Genomic DNA, 11,953 nt, shown 5'->3' on the forward strand with positions numbered 1-11,953 from the left:
GCCCTACAAGCTGCACATGCCATTTAATGAAGACACCTGGAAACACAGAAGTATCTACTGGCACATCTTTCTAGAAGACCCCAGTCCACGTCTTGCAGTTCTGCCTCATCTTTGATGCCCTGAGGCACCAAACATGCGTAAGTGCAGTAGCCCATTCAGGACAAACATGGCCCTGTCTGGCAGCAATTCAGGACAAACATGGCCCTGCCTGGCGGCCATTCAGGACAAACATGGCCCAGTCTGGCGGTCATTCAGGACAAACATGGCCCTGTCTGGTAGCCATTCAGAACAAACACGGCCCTGTCTGGTAGCCATTCAGGACAAACACGGCCCTGTCTGGTAGCCATTCAGGACACACACGGCCCTGTCTGGCAGCCATTCAGAACAAACATGGCCCAGTCTGGTGGCCATTCAGGACAAACACGGCCCAGTCTGGTGGCCATTCAGGACAAACACGGCCCTGTCTGGTAGCCATTAAGGACAAACATGGCCCAGTCTGGCGGCCATTCAGGACAAACATACCCTGTCTGGTGGCCATTCAGGACAAACATGGCCCTGTCTGGTAGCCATTCAGGACAAACATGGCCCAGTCTGGTAGGCATTCTGGACAAACATGGCCCAGTCTGCTGGCCATTCAGAACAAAGCAAGCCCAGTCTGGTAGCCATTAAGGACAAACACCCTGTCTGGCAGCCATTCAGAACAAACATGGCCCAGTCTGGTGGCCATTCAGGACAAACACGGCCCAGTCTGGTGGCCATTCAGGACAAACATGGCCCTGTCTGGTAGCCATTCAGGACAAACATGGCCCAGTCTGGTAGGCATTCTGGACAAACATGGCCCAGTCTGCTGGCCATTCAGAACAAAGCAAGCCCAGTCTGGTAGCCATTAAGGACAAACATGGCCCAGTCTGGTAGCCATTAAGGACAAACATGGCCCAGTCTGGTGGCCATTCAGGACAAACATGGTCCTGCCTGGTGGACATTCAGGACAAACATGGCCCAGTCTGGTAGCCATTAAGGGCAAACATGGCCCAGTCTGGAGGCCATTCAGGACAAACACGGCCCAGTCTGGCGGCCATTCAGGACCAAACTGTGGACATCAACAGGATCAATGTGTACTGTGCCCTACAAGCTGCACATGCCATTTAATTAAGACACCTGGAAACACAGAAGAAAGTCAGCTAACTGCTTCCATACTGACCAAAGTTTTCTACTTAGGAAAAATAAAATAAAATAAAACAAAATAGGACATATTCTACAAACAATTCCAAAGGCCTCGCTTAGAAATCATACTAATACTGCTGTAATGTATGGCATAACATGGGCATCAATACTGGTCATTACCTCAGCAGATGTTGGGGATAGGGGGTTGGGAGGTGGGGGGGCCGGGAGGGGGGGTGGGGGGGGGGGGAGTGGGGAAGCAACTTTTTACTGATCAAACGTTGCTGTCATTGCAAGCATACATTTTTTTTTCTTCTTCTGCCATTAAAGATTTAAAGACACTCTCAAAAAAAAAAAAAAAAAAAAAAAACGTTTTGCATTAGAAAAACATTCATTCCTTGGACGCTTGTTAAGAGGGAGGGTCACAATTCAATATCACAAATGTTTTGGGGTTTGTTGTTGTTTTTCTCCTCTGAACAAAAAATGCAATAATAAGTAGAGATTCAACAACAACAACAAAACAACAACAAAAGATAGAATTATAGAATCACCTTTCTTTAAAAAAAACAACAGAAAATCAACTTACAGGTCTTTTCGACAAGAACAAAGCCATTCACCTCCTATTACCAGCTTCCAAAATCATGATCAAGTTTCATGTTGTTGTTTGTTTTTTTAAACCATCATTTTTCACTGGCTGGGGGCGGGCGCAATAGCCGAGTGGTTAAAGCGTTGGACCCCCAATCTGAGGGTCCCGGGTTCGAATCACGGTGAGGGCGCCTGATGGGTAAAGGGTGGAGATTTTTTACGATCTCCCAGGTCAACATATGTGCAGACCTGCCAGTGCCTGAACCCCCTTCGTGTGTATACGCTAGCAGAAGATCAAATATGCACGTTAAAGATCCTGTAATCCATGTCAGCGTTCGGTGGGTTATGGAAACAAGAACATACCCAGCATGCACACACCCCGAAAGCGGAGTATGGCTGCCTACATGGCGGGTTAAAAACGGTCAAACACGTAAAACCCCACTCGCGTATATGCGGGTGAACATGGGAGTTGCAGCCCGCGAACGCAGAAGAAGAAGATGAATGGCTGGGTGACGACACAACAGTCCCACTGATGAGTCAACAGGCATGTCATGTGCTGGTTAACCCGTTCACTGTTGTGCTGACAAGTATGCTCACCAGTGATGGGCCCTCACCTCACTTGAGGTGAGACTGAGGTGACAGGACAGGATGACGGTCATCGCTTCTTTTATTTGGACTTCTTCCACTTGGGACAGCGTTACTTTTGCCCATTAAAATCAGTTACAACAGTTTTTTAAAAAAAACCACAAGTAATTAGTTCTAGCACTTTCAAAATTCCTGCCACAATGATCTTATTTTACTTGGGTTCAGGAGTCAAGGTGTTAACGTGCATTTACTTGTTGGCTGCTTTTTTCTTCTTTCTTTTCTTCTTTTTTTTTTTTTTTTTTCTTTTTTTTTCCTGACATCACTCTGTATGATGTGTGTCAAAGACGCATGTGTCAGTAACACTTCAACAACCCCACTGCTACAATGAACAAACTTCTTGCTTTGCTTAGCACTGCCTTGGTCAGGAAACAGGGCGGTAAGTTTGCTTTTTTTTTTTTTTTTTTTTTTTTTTACTGTGGCGGCTACTTCGCTTCTTTTTACAGTCATACCAACCCACGTTTCAGAAACTATGTGCGAGTCATATGAGCCTTGACTGGTGATTGACTGGTCTGACCCGACCACCTCTGTTGTCATCAGCTGCACCCTGGGAAAGTGGAGTGATGGCCTTGAGGTAACGCGTCCACCTAGGAAGCGAGAGAATCTGAGCGCACTGGTTCGAATCACGGCTCAACCACCGATATTTTCTCTCCCTCCACTACACCTTGAGTGGTGGTCTGGACACTAGTCATTCAGATGAGAAAATAAACCGAGGTCCCGTGTGCAGCATGCACTTAGCGCACATAAAAGAACCCACAGCAACAAAAAACAGTTGTTCTGGGCAAAATTCTGTAGAAAAATCCACTTTGATAGGAAAAACAAATAAAACTGCACACAGGAAAAAATACAAAAACATGGGTGGTGCTGTAGCGTAGCGACGCGCTCTCCCCAGGGAGAGCAGCCTGAATTTCACACAAAGAAATCTGTTGTGACAAAGGAGAAATAATCAGCCTGTGACGCTTCCGCTTCTGTGCTTGTTTTCCATAGGGGATGAATGGTTTTCTTAACAATCTTCATTAAATAATGAAAACATTTATAAAATATAATCTTAAAATACCATGGTGTACACGTTTTCTTTGGTAGTCTGGCACTTTAACCTCTTGACTGCTGCTAACGAGTATGCTCATTTGTGAAGGCTCCATCACCTCAGTGAAATATTAACAAAGAGCCAATACACTACAGGCCAGTCACCATTCTGTTTCTAGACTTCTTCCTCTCTGGATTGCATTATACTGTTGTTCAACGAAATCAATCGCACCATTGGTAAGAACATAAAAAGAAGTAACTGCCGTTCCAGCTCATACCACGCTCATTTCAGGGTCATCACGCCAAGGTTTCAGCTGTGAATGGGTTAAAACACACTCCGCTTTTTCATCACAGGTCAGTTTATCGTCCATGTGCATTCTACTTTCTTTTTCTTTCTTTTTTTCCCGCAATTATCAAACTTTTACTGAGATTGTTCCTTTCATACTTCAGATAAGTGCCAAAAGCTTTGATGGCATTCTATTTGGGTCTGACATGCAGCAAATAAATTCTAACTGTTATGCAAGTATTGCCCTTCACACTCTGATCTTCTGCACTCCACTTAACGATGATTTTGTTCAGTTCTACTTTCTACAGCTCTGTACATTTTTTTTTAATATTCTGGACCATCTACTATTTGACTAGTATTTGTCATTTGTTTGTTTTGTTGTTGTTGTTGTTTTGCTGCGTAAGTGAATAAAATATCGTAACAAAATGTCATAGACTCCTCACCCATGTGTGTTGGTGGGTTGTGTGCTTGGATGAGTAAGTTTGTGGTGTGTGTGTGTGTGTGTGTGTGTGTGTGTGTATTTGTGTGTGTGTAGTGTGTGGTGTGTATGTGCTTGTACATGTCTCTGAGTGTGTGTGTGCATATGTGTGTATATGTATGTGAGTATACGTACATGTGTGTGTGTTCTGTTTGGTGGGATCAAACATCCTACAATCTGCTTCATTCCAGCCCATCACCATCATGGATCATTTATCCATTGTAATCCTCCTGACCGTATCATCCACACACACACACACACACACACATACCCAATTTTTCCTTCCCTCTTCACTGTTTCCAAGTCCGTACCGTCTTCTGTTCAAGCTCCATGGTGATCATAGTCTTCGCTGTCCAGCCTCCCCACACTGCCTCAGCCTCACAGCAATCATTTCAACCACAACTTTTTCCCCCCATGCGCTGTGATCCGTCAACTGCACCCCAGTTCCTCCTAAACCCTCTTGGTTCGTTTTTCTTTCCACGCCGATCTTCCTGTGTGGAAGAGAAGAAGAGATAACGACCAGCAGCGCTCTGATGAAAAGACTGACAAGTAGGTGGAAGGAAAGGTCCACAACTTTCTTCCACAATGACCAACTTCCATCACAAGCAAAGATGACGACGACCGATGAAAGACATGAACAAAGGAAAGGTCCCCAGCTTTCTTCCACAATGACCAACTTCCATCACAAGCGAAGATGACAACAATGACCCACCAGCATCAAGATTCAAAGACGTGAACAAAGCGGTTGTTGATGTACTGCTGCTGACGACGGATGGACAGAAGGCAGGAGTGAGCGACGGGTCAGCGCTTCCCTCCCACAAAACACCCACCTCCCATCACAAGCGAAGCTGACGACGACAATGATGGACCCACACCCACACCCCGACAGACACACATGATGTACCCAGCTGATGATTAAAGGCAGGGGGATGGGCGGGTCAGTACTTCTTCCACAATGACCACCCTCCATTCACAAGACGACAACGATGACGATGATGACCGACCCGCTTCAAGAGCGGAAGACGTGCACGACGCGGGTGATGTACTGACGACAGATGGGACAGTCCGCCAGGCGCTTCCCACACTTGCTGCAGGTGATCATGTGGCCGCACTCCAGGAGGATGCAGTCGATGGCAGCGTCCATGCAGATCTTGCACACATCCTGCTCGGGGTCCGCCCCACCCGTCCCCGAGGGCGCTGGCACCGTCGGGTCGTTGGGGTTCGATTCTGTTGCTGCTGCTGCTGTTGACATAATTATAGTGATGTCAAGCATGTTCTTTTGTTATTCCGATGCAGTGTTTTTGTGTGTGTGTGTGTGTGTGTGTGTGTGTGCGTGTGTGTATTTGTGTGTATGTGTGTGTGTGTGTGTGTGTGTGTGTGTGTGTGTGTGTGTATTTGTGTGTATGTGTCTCTGTGTTTGTGCGAATGTGTGTGTCTGTGTTTGTGCGAATGCGTGTGTGATGGAGAAAAAACAAACTGTAACTTGTTTCGTCCATTGTAAAACAGACTGAGTTTGTCTGCATTTGCTCGATTGGTTTTACAATATGTCTGATATCATTTAAGCTTATAATTATAATGTAACTGACTTTATCAGTAGAGGGTAGGGGTGAGGGGAGTGCAGGGAGAAACGTTCACAGAATAATGACAATGTATCATGCACTTCGAGCAGCAAGAAGTTGAAGTTGTCAACCCCCACCCCCCCCACCCCCCGAGCCTCCTCCCTGAGCAACTGTAATTTGAGCATGGTTGTTTTTAATTTTGTTGTTTGTTTTTTTTGTTTTGTTTTGTGTTTGTTTTGTTTTTTGTAACAAACAGAAATTGCAACCCATGTCCATTCTAATCTTTCTTCTTTAGTTTTAGTTTTTGGTGTTGGTAATGAACAGAAACTCCCAAATATCACTGTTCATATATATTCTCATAACCTTGTTTGAACAGTAACTACCTCCCAAATCACACACACACCCGTGTAATACATTCTCACCTCGTTGCTTGTTGGCCTGCGTTTCCACCCACAGCCTCTTGACCCGGTCCACCAGCTCGTGCTTCTCGCAGCAGCCCCGGTAGTCCACAAAGTTGTTGGCCAGGATCTCCTTCAGCTGCCTGACCGTCAGCTTCTCCGCCCCCTCAGCGCTGTCCAGGTCGTCGATGCTGGCCCTCTGTATCCCCGGTCGCGTCTCCGGCTGTCAGGACATAGTATTTTTTTTTCTCTGGACTGCCTGCCGCTTACCTTCTGAAGCTTCCTCGGGTCAACATGGCGGCTGCCATTTTTGCCGTGTTTTCCAAAACATGCAGCGGTCTTCCCCCCCCCCCACCCCCCCCACCACCACCACCCCTCCTCGTCATCGTCAATGTCCTTGCCCACCTCATTCTCTTCATCATCCTTATTCTCATCCTCATCATCCTTATCCTTCGCATCGTCACCCCCTACTGTCTAGATCCTCCTCCTTATCCTCCTATCCTCCTCCTCCTCCTCATCATCACCATCCTCGTTCTCTTCATCATCCTTATTCTCATCGACATCATCCATCATCCTTACCCTCATCATCCATCATCACCCTTACCCTCCACATCCTCCTCTTCATCATCCTTATCCTCATTATCATCTTTATTCTCCACTTCCTCCTCCTCCACGTCATCTTTTTCCTCCTCAAACTCATCATCTTGATCCCCCTCATCAACATCCTTATCCCCCCTCATCACCCTTATCCTCCTCTTCCTCATCATCCTTATCCTCCTCTTCCTCCTCCTACTCATCCTTATCCTCCTCTTCCTCCTCCTCCTCATCCTTATCCTCCTCTTCCTCCTCCTCCTCATCCTTATCCTCCTCTTCTTCCTCCTACTCATCCTTATCCTCCTCTTCCTCCTCCTCCTTATCCTCCTCAAACTCATCATCTTGATCCCCCTCATCAACATCCTTATCCCCCCTCATCACCCTTATCCTCCTCTTCCTCCTCATCATCATCCTTATCCTCCTCTTCCTCCTCCTACTCATCCTTATCCTCCTCTTCCTCCTCCTCCTCATCCTTATCCTCCTCAAACTCATCATCTTGATCCCCCTCATCAACATCCTTATCCCCCCTCATCGTCCTTATCCTCCTTATCACCATCCTCATCCTTCTTATCCTTATTCTGATCATTATCATCCCTACCCTCCTCCTCCTCCTCCATCTCCGGATCCATCATCATCCTAATCCTTTACATCATCACCCTTTTATCATCCACATCATCTTTTTTTCTTTTTTTTTTTAATCCTTATCCTCCTCATCCTCCTCAACATCTGCCACATCATCATCGTCCTTATCCTCCACACCATCATCCTTATCCTCATCCTTATTATCCTTATCAACATCCTCCACATCAATAATCCTTATCCTCCACATCATCATCCTTATCCCCCTCCTCATCCTTATTATCCTTATCAACATCCTCCACATCATCATCCTCATCCCCCTCCTCATCCTTATTATCCTTATCAACATCCTCCACATCAATAATCCTTATCCTCCGCATCATCAGTTTTATCCTCATCCTCCACTGCTGTCTAGGCTATAAGCAGAACCACACACTTAGCTGACTGCGAGATCCCCCTAACAGGCCTGATAGTGCCAGACACTGCACTGATAAGTACCAGCTGCTGTGCCTGCTAACCCGTCACTGACCCTTCTTTGTCTTCTATTAAAGCGTGGCAATTTGCGCGCCTCTTTTGAGCGGGCTGGTTAGCATACTCCTATTTCTGCGGCATTAATGTTTTGCACCATTGGAAAGAGCGGACACTTATCTTTTGGATGGTGGTAGTACTTTCCTTGGCTGGTAAATATTTTTTAAGATAGCAGCATTTACTTGAGAGAACTGTGGTGACAATTGTGACTGGCGGTGGTGTGGTTTTTTTCATAGCAGAAGTACCGTGAGTTTGGTTTTCCTTCACATTCTGTTCTCTCACATTTCTTTCTTCCATTCCTTTCTTTCATTCTGTTTTCTTCCCTGTCTTTCTTTCGTGCTGTTTCCTTCCCTCTCTTTCTCTCCTTCATCCCTTCCTTTCTTTCGTGCTGTTTCCTTCCCTCTCTTTCTCTCCTTCATCCCTTCCTTTCTTTCGTTCTGTTTCCTTCTCTCTCTTTCTTTCGTCAGTGCTGCTTTCTCCCCTCTCTTTCTTTCTGTTTTCTTCCCTCTCTTTCTTTCATGCTGTTTCCTTCCTTCTCTTTCTCTCCTTCATCCCTTTCCTTCTTTCTTTCATCCTGTTTTCTTCCATCTCATTCTCTCGTTCTTTCTTCTTTTTTTTATTTTATTTTATTTCACTGTTTCTTTTTCACCTCCCATCTCCTGTTGTTCTTTGTTTCTGTTTATTCTCTCTCTCTCTCTCTCTCTGTGTCATCCTTTCTGTTTATCTTTCCTATTTCTTTCATTTGTTCTTCCTGTTTCTCTCACCCCTTCACCCCCACCCCTTTCTCTTCCCACGCCCTTCTTACTTTCATTAATCTCTCTCATCACCCATTCTTCCTGTTTCATCTCTTATTTATGTTTTCTTCTTTCTCTTTCTCACTCTTTTTTTCTTTCATTCTCTCTGCTCGCCCCCCTCTCTGACATTTTCTTTCTTTTTGCACTTCTTTGTTTCTTTCCTCTTATTCCTCTGTCTGTCTTGCACACATATTCTCTGCCAATGACTGTGTGATGAAGACTACCATTTTAACAGTTCTAGATTTAACACACACACACACACACACACAAACCAGCAGAAATTTTTCTTACAAACCGCCAGAACAAACTGCCATCCACACCCCATACACGTGGCTGTGGTTTTCTTCAATGTGCGTGAATGACTGAATCAGTGTGCCTGTGGAGTACTTGTACAAGCTGCAAAACAGTTGTGATCTTTAACACGCCACAGCTTCCTTCAGAATTTCCAGCCATCAACACAGGTTAGTGAGAGGCATGCTGATGTGTAATGCTGTGCATGGAATGTATTGTCTGTGTTGAGCGAAATATGTGAGATTAGATTCAGTGTGTTAAAAATGTGTCAAAATGCATGTTACCAAACTGGTGGTAAGCATACCTGCTTTTTTCAAACAGTTATCCTGAGAAAAATAATCGGATGTTCACATTTGAGTTTCCTATCGTTTTAAAGCTAAGACTGTGCTCTTTCAAACCATACTATTTATTAAGCGATTGCGTTGACAAGCAGTGTGTTATCAAAAGTTAACGAAGAGGTGTTGTTTTCTCCCTGTGGCCGCTGCCATCGCGCGGAACAGCACACTGGTCTTTCTCCCTCCCAACAGCTGATAACGGCTGGAGGCGCAACATGAAAGAGAAGTCATAGCGTTTTGTGCTCTCAGTTCTTCCAAGTTAAAGCTCCAACTCTTCCGGCGGTAGCGTGTTATTTTTAGGCGGCGCTTTTCCCTCCTGAGTTGAATGCAGGGTCAAGTTCGCTCCTCAGATGAACTAAACGTCAAGCGCTGAACACGTGTGCCTCATCCTTATTATCCTTATCAACATCCTCCACATCATCATCCTTATCCCCCTCCTCATCCTTATTATCATTAACATCCTCCACATCAATAATCCTTATCCTCCACATCATCATCCTTATCCCTCTCCTCATCCTTATTATCCTTATCAACATCCTCCACATCAATAATCCTTATCCCCCTCCTCATCCTTATTATCATTAACATCCTCCACATCAATAATCCTTATCCTCCACATCATCATCCTTATCCTCCACATCATCATCCTTATCCCTCTCCTCATCCTTATTATCCTTATCAACATCCTCCACATCAATAATCCTTATCCTCCACATCAATAATCCTTATCCCCCTCCTCATCCTTATTTTCCTTATCAACATCCTCCACATCAATAATCCTTATCCTCCACATCATCATCCTTATCCCCCTCCTCATCCTTATTATCCTTATCAACATCCTCCACATCAATAATCCCTATCCTCCACATCATCATCCTTATCCTCATCCTTATTATCCTTATCAACATCCTCCACATCAATAATCCTTATCCTCCACATCATCATCCTTATCCTCATCGCCAACATCTTCCACATCATATCATCATCCTTATCCCCTTACCTCATCATCGTCCTTATCCTCCGCCTCCTCATTTTTTATCCTCATCGGCGACTCACCTCATCCTGTTCCAGCTCCTCCTGCAAACGAGTCTCCGCCTCCCTCATCTCCCTCATCTGTCTCTGGCGCAGGTGCTCCGTTATGAAGATCCTCACGTTGCTGTCCTCCTCCCCCCAGCCCTCCTGGCTCCGACTGGCCCCGGTCTCCACCCCCCTGCCTTCTGCACACACCACATCATCATCATCATCATCATCATCATCGCTGCCTCTGTCTCCTCCCCCTCCCCCCTGCCTTCTGCACACACCACATCATCATCATCATCATCACCATCATCATCGCTGCCTCTGTCTCCTCCCCCTCCCCCCTGCCTTCTGTACACACCACATCATCATCATCATCATCATCACTGCCTCTGTCTCCCCCCCTCCCCCCTACCTTCTGCACATTCCACATCATCATCATCATCATCATCACTGCCTGTCTCCCCCCCTCCCCCCTGCCTTCTGCACACATCACATCATCATCATCGTCTTAATCATCACCATCATCATCACTGCCTCTGTCTCTCCCCCTCCCCCTACCTTCTGCACATTCCACATCATCATCATCATCATCATCATCACTGCCTGTCTCCCCCCCTCCCCCCTGCCTTCTCCATATACCACATCATCATCATCATCATCATCACTGCCTCTGTCTCCTCCCCCTCCCCCCTGCCTTCTGCACACACCACATCATCAGCATCACCACCACCTCTGCCTGTCTGATGTTACTCATCCTCAGCACATGGCTCAGCCACCCGCAATGCCTCTGTTTCACCTCATCCATGATGTCGACGCTGCTCACTAATTTGTCGGTGGCATGCTCTTCCCAGCGAAGTCTGAGGATTCGGTTGAGACTCACTCTCACTCACTCATTCCCTCGACCGCTGGGGTCATTGGGGGGACATGAGGAAGATGTCATAGTTCGCCACGCCGTTCTGTTGGCAGCTGTCGTGAGGAGATCTGGCATCGTCATTTTGGTCCATTCCTTGACGTTGTCGGACCAGCTCTTTCTCTGCCGTCCCCGTCTGCGCCCTCCCTCTACAGTCCCTTGCAGGATGGTTTTGGAGAGGGTGTTATGTCGTATGACGGTTGAGACACGGTCCTTCAAAACCTCTGAACCGGCTTTCAATTTTCTTGTCACTCTCCAGGATTTTGAACGCAGCGTACAGGAGGACCGGACCGAGTTACTGCACGATGGCAGAATCGGTTAGGAGTTAGATTTCTGATCAAGTGTTCACCACCATGCATCCTTGGGCACGTTACCCCCGATTTTCCCCCACTCCACCCATGTGTGAAACGGGTACCTCACTTCGGTTTTTGGGGAGGTCAAAACGGCAGAAGGTTTGGGCCCTGCTGCCATCCCGTGCCAAGTCCCAGACACACAGTGAACACAAGTTCAGCACCATGATGACTGTAAAAGGCTACAGGACCTTTAACCTTTAACCTTAACCTTTACCTTCACAGGAAAACTGACCTGACATCTGACTGGCAGTAGATGACGGTGCGGCAAAAGAAAAGAAAAGAAAAAAATCCAATAATCTTAACTCACTCAGGACGAATAGTTCTCTCCCTTGCTTTCCCCTACAGACGACCCATTTGTTAGGGATAGGAAAAACATCACAAAAAATACAAAACATAAAGTAACTGAATGAAACT

The 11,953-nt window shown here is 46.2% G+C and overlaps 1 protein-coding gene across 4 annotated transcripts in view; it reads right to left on the bottom strand.

Annotated features, from left to right (window-relative positions):
- Window positions 1-2,608: 2,608 nt before the first annotated feature.
- The window catches only part of LOC143274941 (E3 ubiquitin-protein ligase RNF34-like), a 33,368-nt gene continuing 24,023 nt past the window's right edge, over window positions 2,609-11,953 (bottom strand). For 2 of the 4 annotated variants that reach the window (XM_076578945.1, XM_076578946.1), the window contains exons 6-8: window positions 10,313-10,473; window positions 6,160-6,358; window positions 2,609-5,420 (exon numbers count right to left, since the gene is read on the bottom strand). In XM_076578945.1, the coding sequence (XP_076435060.1) occupies window positions 5,188-5,420; window positions 6,160-6,358; window positions 10,313-10,473 (593 nt within the window). In that variant the 3' untranslated portion in view covers window positions 2,609-5,187. The remainder of the gene's footprint in view (window positions 5,421-6,159; window positions 6,359-10,312; window positions 10,474-11,953) is intronic. The other 2 variants (XM_076578948.1, XM_076578947.1) reach the window with 2 other exon arrangements.

Source organism: Babylonia areolata, chromosome 29 (genome assembly GCF_041734735.1).
Source record: "Babylonia areolata isolate BAREFJ2019XMU chromosome 29, ASM4173473v1, whole genome shotgun sequence".
NCBI lineage: Eukaryota > Metazoa > Mollusca > Gastropoda > Neogastropoda > Buccinidae > Babylonia > Babylonia areolata.